At 37.2% G+C, this 15,263-nt stretch overlaps 1 protein-coding gene across 2 annotated transcripts in view; it reads right to left on the bottom strand.

The window, feature by feature from the left end:
• ARFGEF1 (ARF guanine nucleotide exchange factor 1) overlaps positions 1-15,263 on the bottom strand; it is a 92,479-nt gene that overhangs the window by 1,665 nt on the left and 75,551 nt on the right. For both annotated transcript variants that reach the window (XM_002197592.7, XM_072924719.1), the window contains exons 26-38: positions 14,562-14,713; positions 14,231-14,403; positions 13,112-13,272; positions 12,347-12,477; positions 11,386-11,515; positions 10,283-10,418; positions 10,056-10,194; positions 5,339-5,408; positions 3,634-3,763; positions 2,705-2,844; positions 2,149-2,317; positions 1,513-1,651; positions 489-606 (exon numbers count right to left, since the gene is read on the bottom strand). In XM_002197592.7, coding sequence (XP_002197628.5) covers positions 489-606; positions 1,513-1,651; positions 2,149-2,317; positions 2,705-2,844; positions 3,634-3,763; positions 5,339-5,408; positions 10,056-10,194; positions 10,283-10,418; positions 11,386-11,515; positions 12,347-12,477; positions 13,112-13,272; positions 14,231-14,403; positions 14,562-14,713 — 1,788 coding nt within the window. The remainder of the gene's footprint in view (positions 1-488; positions 607-1,512; positions 1,652-2,148; positions 2,318-2,704; positions 2,845-3,633; positions 3,764-5,338; positions 5,409-10,055; positions 10,195-10,282; positions 10,419-11,385; positions 11,516-12,346; positions 12,478-13,111; positions 13,273-14,230; positions 14,404-14,561; positions 14,714-15,263) is intronic.

The following is a 15,263-nucleotide window of genomic DNA, read 5'->3' on the forward strand; positions in this document are numbered from 1 at the left end:
ATTTTTCTATTATGAGCTTTTTTCTTGCAGTTGGCCTTTTTCATCACTTAATTATTTCAGCCAAGTGTTCTTAGAGGGAGATTAAACAGGGGTTTATTTACTGCAGAATTGCTTTGGAGAAGGTCAAGGTGTACATGTACCTGCAGCACTGGCAGCAGAAACAAGAGTTAATTCTTTGAATAAAATATCATCACTAATTGCCTTCCTCAGCAGGAGAGGGGTAAAAACAATTTAACACACACTTCTAAAGGATTCCAGCATCTTTAAACTTTTCTGACACATTTTATCACTCACTGCACCTTCACACTGAATTATATGTGTCAGTATCTGTCAAGTGCAGTTTGAATGTATATTCCCTCAACACAAGAGTGTCTACAGAGCTGCAGGAGCTTTTAAAGTCAAGTCTGTAACTGTGTGTGACAAACCAGGCTGGAACTACTTCTTATCTGTACATGTCATCTGAAACATCATTCCAAACAGTTACTTACCCTTTCATCACTTATCTTCAGGACTTTAGTCAAAAATAAGAGTAAAAGGTTAGTCCAGGCTTCCCGATGACTTTCTGATGTAAGAGTGAGGAAATAGCTCAGAGCCTCGCTGCAGACACTGGAGACAAAAGACACAAAAAAATAACAACTCACATTTCCTTCTGAGCTCTACTGCAGAAAGAGAGCTTTGGCTTTGCAAATTCTGGCACTGTAGAGCCCCTGGTGTAGAACAGCATTGTTTTATGCAAGCTGCTCTGAGCCTGGCTAATGACAGAAAGCAGTGACACTTTGTTCAACTCAAACCCAAAGTCCTAGGACTTCAGTAATAAATAAGCTGACAAAACGTGATTACACTGTCTGCAAATGTATTTGAAACATATCAAGTGCTCTTTGAGAGGTATCTGACAAAACATTACACGGCCTTTAGGAATATCTCGTGCTGACGTAACCAGGCAGTTTTCAGCTCTGCTTCCTAGTCTGTGAACCTTTAAGTCTCTAAGTCTCAGCCTTAAGTGTTGCTGTTGAGGTTTAAAGCCCTCCCTTATTCTAACAGTTGCTTGAAAACGTTATAAACAAAATCAGTGACCAAAGAGCCAAAGGCTCTGTATGCTCACAAGGCTGCTTAAGCCCAGGGTCCATTTCTGAAAATGAGAACGAACAGAGTCAGTTCCCTAAAATACCTGACGTTAGTGAAAGAAAAAACAGGGTTTAGGTGATAGCTGCTTTCCTTTTTAAACAAGAGCCCCCACCTACCCACATGATACAAAAAAAGGAGAAGAAATCTTTGTTCTCGCTGCAAAACATGTAATGAGAACAAAAAGGAGAGACAGCATCAGGAGCTGGAGGCACAGCACTCCCCACAGAACATAACCTCAGTATTAGCTGTGACCACCACGCACACGTGTTGGCTCTACAAGTTTACTGTAAACAGAGATGGTCTCTCCTTTTGAACAGCCCAACCCCTTTCTTTGACATCAGAAATAACAGGAACAGGCTCAGCTCCAGGCTCAGCTCAGGACCTTACTTGAGCAGCCTTTGCTGGACTTCCTCCCAGGCGCTGGTGCGGCTCTCGTCCATGTACATGCGGAACAGGATGCGCAGCCCACAGGCCAGGCTGCTCGTCTCCTGCTTCAGCAGGTTGGGCTTGGACTTGCCTTTGAAACCTACAGGAATTCCAAACACCCATTTAGATTTTTGGTTCAGCTGACATTCTTTCTTACAGTCGCCCTCTTTTCTTTCTAAGCATCTTCTGCACACAGACAGAAGGAGACCACATCAGGTAATTAATTTTTAGCAGTGCTCCATTGTACTAAATGTTATGAGAAATTAACCTATTAATATGTGCCGTAATTGTGGTTGGAACCCATTTTTAGTATCAGCTTACAACTGGCTGTGAAACCTCTGTTTGTGCCTGCAGTTTTCAAGCATGGGACTCACATCTACAGCCAAGAATCAGCGTGACAGCTGTACCCCAGTGACAACTTAAATTTTAGGGAACTAGAAATATTTACGAATCCACAGATAAGGTCTCCTCCCTTTAGGAATCCTACACTTATAGAGCTAAAGCTTCAACTTTTACGTTTGGCATCAAAGTAGTTCTGAGCTAATTTTGGGTCAATTCCCACTGTCACAAAGTATTTCTTCAAGAGGACTGACTCACCTGCTTTCCAGAGAGCAGTTCTTTGTTCATTGTTTGAATTAAATGCTTTAGCAAATCTGTGAGATTCCAGCAGACAATCAAGAAGTTTGAAAAGCTGTTGTGATGTTAGAAAACGATACATCCCTTGATCCTGTGTATCCACATGGACATCAAAGTCTACTGCATCTCTCTATTGAAAAAAGAGGAAAAGGAAGAAAAAGATTTGAACTAAAAATTCACAACTGTCTTGAGCAAATTCCTGTAATAACTCAATCCCACCCTGTTTACATCTGTACTTGTACTTAAACTAACATTGTATTAAATAGGTTGTATCCACCTGCCAGTTACATAAATCCCCTTGAACAATACATGTTTTAATCTCCACAGTGCTGCCCTGGCACAGCAAATGCAATTTAACAGGAGTTGTAAAAGATCATAACAGGCTAATGGAAATTCTCAAACGCATGTAAAAATTTTAAATTAGCAGACACTAGAGGAGTTATCTGAAAGAAACTTTATCTTAAAACCTTTGGAGGAAAAGGTGTTAAAAACAGAGGTACCTATCAGTCCCACTTACTTGTGCTGCTGCTAGATTCTCTGCATCCTCTTTTTTGCTAGTTGCTGGGAAGAACACAATGTTGTCGATCGTCTGAATGAGTTCCAGCTGTACAACACACTTGATCAAAAGAGCAGCAAATAACTTCTGTTCTGGAAATTCTTTAAAGGAAAGAAAACTACTTGTTAACTAAAGAACTTTTCTGACCTGTTTTGAGGGCATGCTGAGGAACAGTTTAACTTCAAGAACACGTGTAAACCAAACCTGGAATCCACCTGTTGGAATTACTAACACCAGGACACATCACCATGTTACCAACTGGAACTTCTTAAAAAACTGTTTCCTGAAGTTGTCTGTGATACATTGGATCAACCTGGTTCAGTGGTACTTAAAAACCACCAAAATGAGTGACTTGGACCTTCAGTGCAATAGCATGAGCCAGAGGCTGTTCCCAGGCAGGATGCTTAAGCATAGCACTGGCATCATGTGTGCTTGCAGCTGTGGCAAATACTAATGCACCACATGACCATTTTAAGCAATGAAACGTAACTGCACAAGGATCTTAAATAAGGGTTTGATACATTCTCTTCAAATCACAGACAGAATTCTTTTTCAGCTACTGCTTCTGTTGCATTTTGTGCTGAAAAATCCCTGCTCCTAAGAAAAGAAATCTCACATATCACTGTAAGACTACTATTTTTAATATTTTGCTTTGGGTAAAAGCCCAGAAGCTTGAAGTTGAACTAGATTTTTAAAACACAGGTAAAAAATGTGGACCCACGGGAGTCCAAGAGAATTCTGTCATAGTACATGAAGACAAAAAATTAAACAATGTGATTTCTTCACATCAGGTTTCTGAAGTCACAGCTGGGGCTGTAACTAATGTATCAAACATCTACTACACACGGTTCTAAACAGACACTAAATGGCAAACCCTGCAGAGCACGCACTTGCTGCTGGCCTGGCTTTACTCGTTTCTTCCGCTGCCGTGGCGCCCGTGCTGGGCTGATAGGGGCGTCCATCTGAAGATCGAGGCTGCATGGAATCATGGATATCTACCGACTTCTGGGAGATTGTATCCTGAAAAGAAAGAAAAAAAATTAAGTAATTAACTTAGAGAAGACTTCTGTTAATTGGTAATAGTGCTGTGCTCTTCAGAGTGCAAGACACTTGCTGTTTCAACTCTGCACTTTCCCTCTCTTTAGTCATACTTGCTATAAACATTCATGAAAGATGTACCAGAAAGATGAGCTACTAAGAAACAACTGAAAATTTAACAAGTAACAAATACTTAAGTACACAGAAAAGGCAATGAGCAACATTTTTCAGATAGGTTTTTGTACTCCCTCCAAGAATTTCTTCTGTCACCCAAGAGTTACTACAGCTTTTACCAGATAAGGAGTAGGAAGTTTACTGGCAGGTTCCTGTAAAGAACACCTCAGCTTCTCATATCAGTAGATAACCAAAGTTTTCATCTCTACTAAGTAAAAATATATATTTTAATAGGTATCATGTCTACTGATAGCAAAACACTCCATCATATTTGAGCAACCTAAAGAAAAATGAGATTAAAATATCCAAAGCCTGCAAAGATTCTATACTACTACATGAGACAGCCAAAATATTTTTCCTTTAGTACCATTTATTACATAAATTCTGTTAATTCTGAAGTTGCAAAATATATTTTTACACTGAAGATAAAAATAATTTTTAAAAACATTAATGCTAAACTATTTCAAAGGTAAATGATGTTTCAATTTACTCAAGACTAAGACATTTATTTGCCATTTACACATGCTATTATATTTGACATAAATGAATCAAAAATATAGCAAATTTGTTTAGATCAAAGCACTAGAAATGTCATGGTACAGCACAAAGGTATAACATCCATATAATGAGAACTGGCCTTCACAAACATTTACTCTGTTTAAGTTGAATTGTGGTAACATTTCATAAAGAAAAATGGAGGGAGTCAGTCTCTCTTAGTAAAGCTCATTTGGACCATTATCCTTGAGCAACTTGTATCAAGTGCTTCATTAATCTATAAATAACTTTATGCAGCAATCTTGTGAGAATGTCCAAAAGCTAAATTAATTCTCATCAGCAGCAAAGCAGCTACAGGAGCTGTCACTTGCAGGCAAATCCAGACTTCACATCAGTTTATGCAATTAACACTATGAAATCTGATGGTTATACAAAATTTCTACTTTAAATAGATATTTAAGATCTTATTACAACAGAAAATTTGGATGCAAAAAAAGTCAATCTGTCCATCTCTCCTTCTTCAGCAGTTTCTCTTCTTTCCAGTAGATCAAAATGAAAGAAAACCATGATCCAAACCACAAAACAACTCAAAGCCCAAATACTGTATTAGAAAAACCTGCCAGACAGGACATTACCTAAAAGAAACACAGGTAACTACCTACAGCCAATTTCTGGAAGTCAACTTTGCTGCAAACAAGCACATACTTCTTCATCAGTTAATTCCTTGTCATTTTTAAAGATTAAATAGCACCTAAGCTGGAAAAAAATTCAAGTAAATAAAAACGAAAAAATGTATTTAAACCTATTATATTTCACTTATATTACATCACAACACATTTCTACTGAGCTCTTGCAATCTTAAATTATTATTTTATTTCAGCAGCTTACCAGTTTTTCTTTTGCATCAGAGGGAGAGCCAGAGCAGAACTCCCCACCGACCGGTCGCCAAGTCAGCAGCCTTGAAAACACAAAACCAGTTCCAGATTTACTAAGTTTGAGCTATAAATCAGAACCAATACTCTAAAAAGTCCCCTTCAACATGGTGTGGTTTTTTGCATTATTTTCAATTCTAAGTGCACTGTGGCAGCACATTTCTCCGTCCCTCAGGATTTTTCATAGAAGTGCACAGAGAGAAATAAAAGAGAAAACAATTTCTATTTGTGCTCCTTGTTTTTCTCATGTGGAATATGTTTAGAGAACTGTTTACCTAGAGTGAGTGCCTGATTGGATTCTGGTGAGGATTATTTGAGCCTGATGGCCAATCCAATCTACCTGTATCTATACTCTCAAGAGAGGGTCATGAACTATGTTAGAGTTAGATATAGAGAAAGAAGTATGTAGTTTTAGTATCTTCCTTTATATAGTATATTAATGTATTTTAACACAGTTATAATAAAGAAATCATTAAACTTTCTGACTTGAGTCAGACATCATCATTTCTTCCTATTAAGTTCACCTATATTTACAATAGTGCACTTTATTTTTTCACACAAGTTTAAAAGTGTAAGCACTGTGTTTGTTGAACTCCAACATTTCTGCCAAGTACCTTGGATGGACAAGTGGACTATATCGAGGTGGATTAGCTTTTCTCAGAAATACTGGATTTGCCTTAAGGCAGTGTTTTAGTGCCGTTAGTGGGTCTCCTTTTCTCCCACACTGCCTTAAACTTGACCTAGAATAAGGAACAAATCTACTCCAGAAGAAATCACATGAACATTTGGAGATGTTTTGCATTCTCTGTCTGGGGTATATTCCAGGATTATGTTTCCATTTCCACTTAAAAATTCACCACTTCCACTCAGGATTCATTGCTGTTATGAGGTATCAAATCACTGACAGTACTTCTGATCTCTTCCCTGCTGATTTCCTATAGGACACTGCTGTCTCGAGGATCTTAACCTTAGCACTAAAAAATTTCTACACTAATTGTAACTTACTGAGACTGTGCCTGCCAAGAATTGAGGGAAATTGGATTAAATAACCTAAGTTGTTCCATTGTTTTTTGTTCTATCCAATCTACTGTTGCAAAGTAATCTTGGAGTTACCTGTCATAGTCATGATCTCAAACTCTTTAGTCTCAATCTGTGTGAGGTAACACATATTGGACATTTGTGTCTGCATTTCCTAAGGGAGAGTTTTTACACCCAGTTAAGCATCCTAAATGAATATACTGCTGATCTCCAGAAAATGGAAAACTGAAAAACTAAAGAGACAAACTGGATTGATAAGAAAAGATAAAATCTTGAGCATTTAATAAAGCAACAAATAAAGTAGAACAGAGAACTAAAGTGATTCTTGAAAGCTACAAAAACATAAATTGAGGCACTGGGACAATGAGCCATTACGAGCTGGTAGAGGCCAGACCATCATAATTTGTGCAAGGAACCAATTCTAACTCTTGAATTTTTTGAAGACAAGAGGGCACTCACACTGGATTTCTCAGCAACAAACCAAGACTAACTCTCATGAAGCTTCAGAAAATTTAAATTAACAAAAATTATAAATAGAAGAGAAATTAAAAGAAAAATTAAAGAAACTGTTAAAATAAGCAAAAATCAAAGGGCTAGATGAGCAAACAGTGAGATGGACTGAACTGACTGAACAGCTAATCCAAGAGGATGGTGATCAGGTGCACAGAATCTAGCTGGAGGCCAGTGGTACACCCCAGGGGTCAATACTGGGTCCAATCTGTCCATCTTAATGATCTGGGTGATGGGGCAGAGAGGACTCAGGAAGATGGATGACACAAAAGCAGGAGGAGTGGCTGATACCAGAGGGTCATGCTGCTATCCAGAGGGACCTCCACAGGCTGGAGAAATGGGCTGATGGGAACCCTGAGCAGTTCAGTGAGGTAAGAACAAGGTTCTTCACTCAGGGAGGAACAAGCCCATGCCCCAGGATGTGCTGGGGGCTGCCCAGCTGGGAAGCAGCTCAGCCTGCAGAGAACCAGGCTGGACATAAGTGGGCAGGGTGCCCTTGCTGCAGAGAAAGCAAATGCTATCCTGGGCTGTGTGAGGAGACCTGGAGCAGGTGGGAAGGGGACCCTGCCCCTCTGCCCAGCACCGTGGCCAGTCCTGGGCTCCCCAGTTTGAGAGACATGGAGAAAGTTCAGCAAAAAGCCACAAAGGTGAAGAAGGAACTAGAGCATCTCACCCATGAGGAGAGTTGGAGACAACAGGGAGAAGAAAAGGCGCAGGACATCTCATCAACATGCAATAAATATCTGAAATGTGGGGGCAAAGCAGAGCCAGGCTATTTCCAGTGATTCACAATGCCAGGACCAGAGGCAATGGCACAAACACAGGAAATTCCCTATGAGCATTAAGAAACAATTTTTCACTGTGAGGATGATCAGGCACAAGGCAGAGGTTGCCCAGAAATGCTGTGGAGCTTCTTTCCTTGGAGGAATTTTAAAGTCAGGACTTTTCCTGGGAAAAGTGCTCTGGGGTTGCCATGCCTAGGCACAGGGGTTGAACGACAAGACTTCCGAGGCCTTTCCAACTGTAGCCATTCTGTATTAGTATGTTCAGCTATCAACACCTCAGTGATCTGCAGAAGCTTGGCAGCAGCATGGTTTGTGGTTTTCTAGTAAGTGATCCTTGCAGAAATTGGTAGCTGAGTAAATATTATAGTACATTTTCCAAGCAATGAAATATGATCAACTCTCTTTGCAAAAAAGTAACTTGCCAAGAACCAGCAGAGGCTGATACTGCAACTAAGAACTCATGCAGCCAATGCTGCAGCTTTTAAATCAGAGAAGCTGCACAACAACTGGAAGATGTTTCATATGAATGCTAAAAAAGAACAAATGTAACTGTACCTGATCAGACCAATAAGAACTTCTGCCAGAAGATACTTTACACTCCAGAGATTTGCAGCCTCTGACTATTTTAAGACAATTGGCTATAAAGCACTTGCCCATAAAGTTTTCCTATCTACCACCGTGTGACTTGTCTGTCTTCATTTCAACATTAACTATTGTGTTACTTCCAGGCATGGAAAAAAAAAAAGGTAAAGAGATCATTTGCCTTCTTTAAGCACTGAGACAGTCACCACGACAAGCTGAGTATTAAAATGGCGTTGTCAAAAAAGAAAATAATAAAAAAACTAGGGATGGGAGGGCAGGAGAAGTTCCATTGCAAAAAAAAAGGTTAATAGAGAGACAAAGAAATAATATATGAAATATCAGCGAAGCCAGAAGTCTCAGAAAAAGAACCAGATCCCATAAAATGAGAGGCAAAAAGAAGTATCCTCCTAGGACTCAGAAAGAGATGGAAAAAAAAATGAGTATCCTCACATAAAACCAAAATAAGACTACAAAAGTTGGGAACCTCCCAGAAATTTAGGAAGGAATAACATAATGAAGTTTTCAAAAGATGATACAGAAAGATTAAAAGAGAAAGAAAGAGAAAGTTAAAGGAAGGAGTTGGATACTCTCCTAAGAAAAAGAACCCATTTCAGAAGCAGAAGGGCCTCAACATCAAAGCGAATAATGAATATATTTCAAATTTGATATAACTAAAGGCAACAAGAGTATTTTGAGTATGTCTAAATATTAAGATATCCAAAATGCTGCTCTAGAAAGGTTTCTAATATTCAACTATAAGAACACCCAGAAATTTAGGTTTTGATCATATGCTAGTAAATATTAACAGCAAAATCTTTCCAAAAACAGGACATAGTAAGTTAGGGTTAATTCAGCTGGACTTCTACATCCAGAGATGTGACTTCCAATTTTATTTTTGGCACTTATCAAAATGCAGAAGGTATCTTGCTAGCTTCCAAATATTTCAGCTTCATTTTATACTTATTTTTTGATGGAATTAATTTATACCTACTTACTTAAAAAAATATGTAAGGTAGTGACAGATTTTAGGTTTTAATGGATGAATGAAGCTATCTCAGTGCTATCTGATATGCAACTCTAAAAAGAAAGACTGACATGCAGAAGGTTTCTTTTGCTTCAGTCTTCTTCAGGCCTGAAGTAGGTCCCAGAAGCAAAGAATATGAACTGGATGAAACATAACACTTGGAATGGTGCAGCCTTACTCCAAGAAACCTCACACAGAGTTAGTATATAAATGCAAAGGATTACCAAATATTCAAGAAAATTTTCACAAAAATACTAAGATTCATATAAACATATGATGGAAATTAACCATCAACCACAGAGACTTAAATCTGTAAAACTGTTGCAGTATTTTAGTATTTTATGGAAAAAGCTCCACATGTAATTACAAACAGCAAAGCCTGCATCTTCTATTTAAAAAAGAAAAAAAACAAACAAAAAAACCCCAAAAAAATCAGATAGTACTTCTATAAAATCCAAAACCTTCAAACTGATTTATGTTACATCCTGGGGGTTGTTGGGAAGTTTTTTTTCTTATTTCCTATACAGTATTTTAGTTTTTAACACTTCATCATTAACAATACAGAAGAATACCTACACCTAATTTATCATCATGTTACAAGTAAGTCTGTTTCTCTTTAGTCCACACTTAAATGTTTTTTGTTCACCCCAACTATGAGATATCTAAGAGTTCAAAATAGGTAAATAATCTAGTCAAACTATTTTACAAAGTATAAATATTAACAGTTGTCTTACGCATGAGGGATTGTAGTTTTGAAAATATCCAGCATGCAAGTGCAGGTTTTATCCCAGATTTCTAGGGTAAACTTTTCACCATTAAGGATGACAACATTCTCCAAACAGTTTGTACCAGATCGTGCCAGTTGTTCATTGTCTGTAAGAGACAAACAGTGTATTTGTTCATTCACATTCAACAGAGTAAAATGTTAACACTGTTTTAACATCATTTGTACAGTTCCTACCTTGCTGCACACACCAGTACAGCTGTGCAAATATATCATCCAAAAGAACATCACTAAGTACTTCTAAATACTGTGTAAATACATCACAGATTGCATAAAGTGCATGGTTACAAGTAGTTGTCATCCATTCAGCTTTCTAGGAGGCAAACAGAACCAAGAATTACAACCTGAAGGTGAAACTTCTGGATAAACACATAGATGAACATTTGTATTTACTCAGTTTACTTTATAGTGATATGAAATTCATTTCTATACCTCAAAACCTCAAAATTTGGAACCTCAACTCCTGCTTTGCCAACTAGCAGGTTTAAAAAAACTACAGGAACAGACAAACAACTGTCTTAGTGTTCAGTCCTAGCTCAATGATTTAACACCAAGCTAAAGCTGTGTTTACATGTTTTCCAGGGAAAAAGAATTAATGAAGTGAGACATGTCCTACTACAAATAGCCAGACAAAGCCTCCCAAACGACTGACCATTCTGATCTAACTTCTAACAGCAATAATTTACACATCAGTTAAATTTTAAAGCCTATTTCAGTTGTTTTTCAGAATAGTACCTGGTTCTGGCTTGGCATCAGAACTGGATGGCTGGCCAAAATTATGCAATGACAGCACAGTGCTGTTTTGGGTGGGTTTTGTTTGTGAGTTGGTTATGGGGTTTTTTGGTTCAGTTTGGCTGAGAGGTTTTTTTTTCACCTTGTCATCAAAAAAATTTGAACTAACTGAACTTATTTCTTCTAATTGTGACTTCACTGCTGATTACAAGCCTCATCAAGTGAGCATGTCACTGTGTGTCAGATTCCAAACATCACATGTAAAAGCTACAGTTCCTCTTACAAACCCTAATTACATTGTATTTTATCTTATTCTTCTGTTGTTCCTAGTGTAAACTACTAGGCCTTTTACACATATGACTTGCAAAAATGAAAAAAGTGACAACACCTGCCAACAGAATGGCATTAAAAGAAAACAAGGCTACTAGAACCACAGGTCCACCATCCAAGTTTTGAGGTTTACCCTACATTATTTTACAAAATTATATTACAGGTTTTCTTCTGTAAATACAGTTCTCATGTAAATTATCTTCCTCCACTTTTATCACCTCAGTCTGCTGTTCTGGCAGTTTCATGTTGTCAAATATCCTGAAGACAATCCGAAACAAATCTTGCCACCAGTGTTTTTCATAAGTATGGCCATATGTCTTCATTATTTCAAACATTACTGTTAAGCCCCTGAAATGAAGAAAGAACAACTTACACCAAGAATGAAAGAAAGACAAGAACAAGACCAAGTACAACTACAGCAGCAATAACAAACAGAAATACTGTTGAGAACATTATACATACACATGAGTACAGAAAATATAAGTAGAAAATCAGCTTGTAAAAAGGCACTTTATAGTCACAGGCAATCGCCAAAAATATTTTTGAGAGCTGTGGTAAATTAAAATAGTAAACCAACTCCTTTACCAAGGGCCACAAAAATTAATATACAAATATTTCCAGTTAAAAAGTACAAAAGTTTAGAAACAATTATTAAACTTCACCAGCTATAAAGGGATTCCAGATCCACAGCTCCCATGCCAATGTGTAAATTTAAAGTTATTTGTGTACAACCCCTCATGTTTCACATCAGAACTGTAACTGAATATGTTTTACAAGGGAAAATCATATTCCAGGAAAATAAACATGTTTTACATGAGATCAGAGTACAGCTTTGTTTTTTTTAACCATTTCTGCAATCCTCAACCACTTAATGAATCATTGTATAAAACCAATTTTAAAATCCCCAAGGTAAGTGGGATAAGCAGGACAGAATACAATCATAACTACATAACTTTGCTGTTTATTATAACAGAAAATCAAAATTTCAAATGTACAGAATACAGACTTAATTTCTGTATTCCAGTGTCTACTTAAAAGGTGTTTGTTGTTTCCACAGTGGTATCACCTGAATTAAATACTTAAGTCATTTTACAGTGATTATATTTACCAAAAGTTGTTTTTGCTTTAAAAGTATAAAGTAAGCCTTTTAAAATTTGAATTACAAATACTGATTGTTACCTGGTTCTTACATCTAATTTGCATCTATTGATGATACAGGACAACTCAAAGAGAATTGGGAACCATCCTCGCACCCACACTCTGTCTTCAGGAGCTACATTCATATCATCACTTGTGTATTCCTTGAATGCCTTCAAATGGAAACAGTTACACAGTCACACAAGTTAGATTCTTCAAAATAAAACACAATTTGGACTGTAAACAACAATCTCTCCTGCAAGAGTATTATACCCTGATACCTCGGATGATTTGGCAATCAAAACAGTTACACTGGGAAAGTGAACTGTTTTTCAAACTACTGCTTAGTATCTGATGATGAATAAACTTTAAAAAATAAACAAGATTACACATGCAAGCATCAGTTTTTGCTTGCAGTTCAGTGTGAGTCTCTTGCTCTCATTTTTACAGAGACACCTGAAAGTGAGGCTCTAACCATAACATTTTGAGCATATCAAGCATTTTTGGTTTTGCCATTATCCATTTCTTCACATTTCCCAGCGGAGAGCAAATCCTGAGATATGTTGATTTCCAACAAGTCTCAGGAATTCGAGTAACCAGCAGAACTGGGCAGTAGGGATGGGCAAAGGGGAATAAAAGAAGAGAAAAATCATTGATACTTTCAAAGCCTGTGGCATTTTATACTACTATTGTTTCTGAATAAAGTACATTTCTCATTAATCCATGAAACTTGAAGGGAAGCCAGTAGGTTTAGCATAATTATTTTTACTTTATAAAAGCACTTATAATTTAGTTAACACAGTATACCTGAGGCCTGTCAGACACATATTTTGCACAGTGGCGAATGAGGCGGATCGCTTCCATACTGGTATCTGGAAATGCTGCATTGCAGGCAAATTCAGACAAGCACTTCACTGCATCCTGGAAAGAATCTATGGTTGCTGGGAAGTGTTTTTCAAACACGATTGCTGAGAGAAAAGTGTGAACAGGAGAAAAAAAAAAGTGTCATGCTTTAAAATCTATTAATTCTAATATGAACTGTCTGTAACAGAAGTCACGAGAGACTAGTTCATTGATTGGTGCTGTCAAATGCCTGAGCAGTAAGAAAAGCTAAAGAAAAAAAGGAATTAAAAAAATACCCAAAGGGCATTTCATTTTGACAGCGAGTATTTAAAATAAATTAAGGTAGCATCTGGACTAAAGCAGAGAAATGTAACAGTTAAGCAAGACTACAGCAATAGGCTTATTGTTTAACACTAGTCTGTGTCACCACAGCTTAAGAGGGACACATGAAGCATGGAGTTCCATCTACTAATGGACCTCCTCCCCAGCAACATGTTGCTTTCTTTTTAAATAGCTGCTTTTGAAGGAAAAAAATGCTTTGTTGATGATGAAACAGTTTTATAAACTTGCAGAGGTTCCGACAGAATAAAGAGATCCCTTAAAGCCTGGGATCTAGACTAGAATAGAGAGAGAAAAAAAAATTACCCCCTAGCTCACCACTTTCTCCTATACAGGCCTTATACAAGCATAATTCAGAAAAACAGAAAAAGATAAGCAAACAACCTAATAGTAAAATATGTACCCTTTTTTTTTTTTTCCTAGGGGAAACCCCAGAATACTTCACTTAAATAAAATGTACACATTAAATAGAATTATCTAAGGCCTGAGTTGTTTTACCATAGAATGCTACAAACAAACAAAAAAACAAGTTTTTTTTAAAACACATAAAGAAAACCAATTAACTCTAATGTTACTGAATGACTTTGGTAAGTATTTTCCCAGAGGACTGATTGGAAAGCGTGAATCATTGGTTCCAAGATATGAAGCAGGCTCTACTATGCAGGCTGTGAGTCCAAAGACAAAACTTCTTGGGCTTGGGAGTGACACTCCCTTCCATGATGTCTGAGTATCATCCATACTCACTGACAATGTGTCCTGTAGTCTGGAATGCCAGTTCCACTATACTTTCATCCTGATCTGAGGCTGCCAGATGAAACACTGAAAAAATGTTTTTCCAGCCAGAACGAATGTTAGCAGCCTGGGAATTCACCATCTGTGCAATACACCGTACAACCATGTCTCGAATAGTAGGAGACCTAAATTGGGATAATAAACAATAATTTTTTAAACTAAATTACATAATCAGTTAGAATAATATAATTTCCTAACGACTGATTTTACAGAAGCAATTTGAAATATTAATTGCAAAAGTCGATGCTTTTGCAAGGCAATTCAGTTAAATGCATGTTATTACCTGTTTCTCTTCATGATATGTTCAAATGGTCTTAGGAAGTCCTTCTGAAATCGGAAATTAGCAAGTTCTCCTTTTTCCAAGAACTTCATTGACAATTGTCGTAATGAGTCTACTGCAAAAATAGCTACATCTTCATTGGGATTACAGCCAACCTGAGAACGTAGAATAGAAATGCAGAGTAAGCTTGCATCAGAATTCTTACGGATTCAGCACAAGCTGCCTTTACAGTTGATAACAGAGAACTAAGCAGTACTGAAAAATTAACAAAATTAAACAGTAGTCAATTCCAGAAACCACACTGTTTATGCAATTCAATAATCCCTAATTCCAGCTATTTTCTATGTTAAATAACCTGACATTTAAAACCTCCTAAAAGTTAGCAAGCCATGTAAAAAAGATGTCAACAGCTGTATTAAAAATGCATGTCAAACATTCATTTGATAAAGAGTTAATTTAGACTTGAAGATAATCTCTTAAACTAAGCATCATGAAACACCCTCAAAAATTACAGCACAAAACTAACAGAAGCCAGTTCTAGACTCAGGTAAATAACTTAATGTATGCTTCTGGTTTTATATTTATTATACCGTGCACTTCTGCCTTCTCGCAGGTTGTTCAAGCTTTACAATTTTTGTTGGTTTAAACTTACAGAGAAGGACAGAAAAACCACTACGATTCATATAAGCACGTGATTTTCCAATA

This window comes from Taeniopygia guttata, chromosome 2, assembly GCF_048771995.1.
Source record: "Taeniopygia guttata chromosome 2, bTaeGut7.mat, whole genome shotgun sequence".
In the NCBI taxonomy this organism is placed as follows: domain Eukaryota; kingdom Metazoa; phylum Chordata; class Aves; order Passeriformes; family Estrildidae; genus Taeniopygia; species Taeniopygia guttata.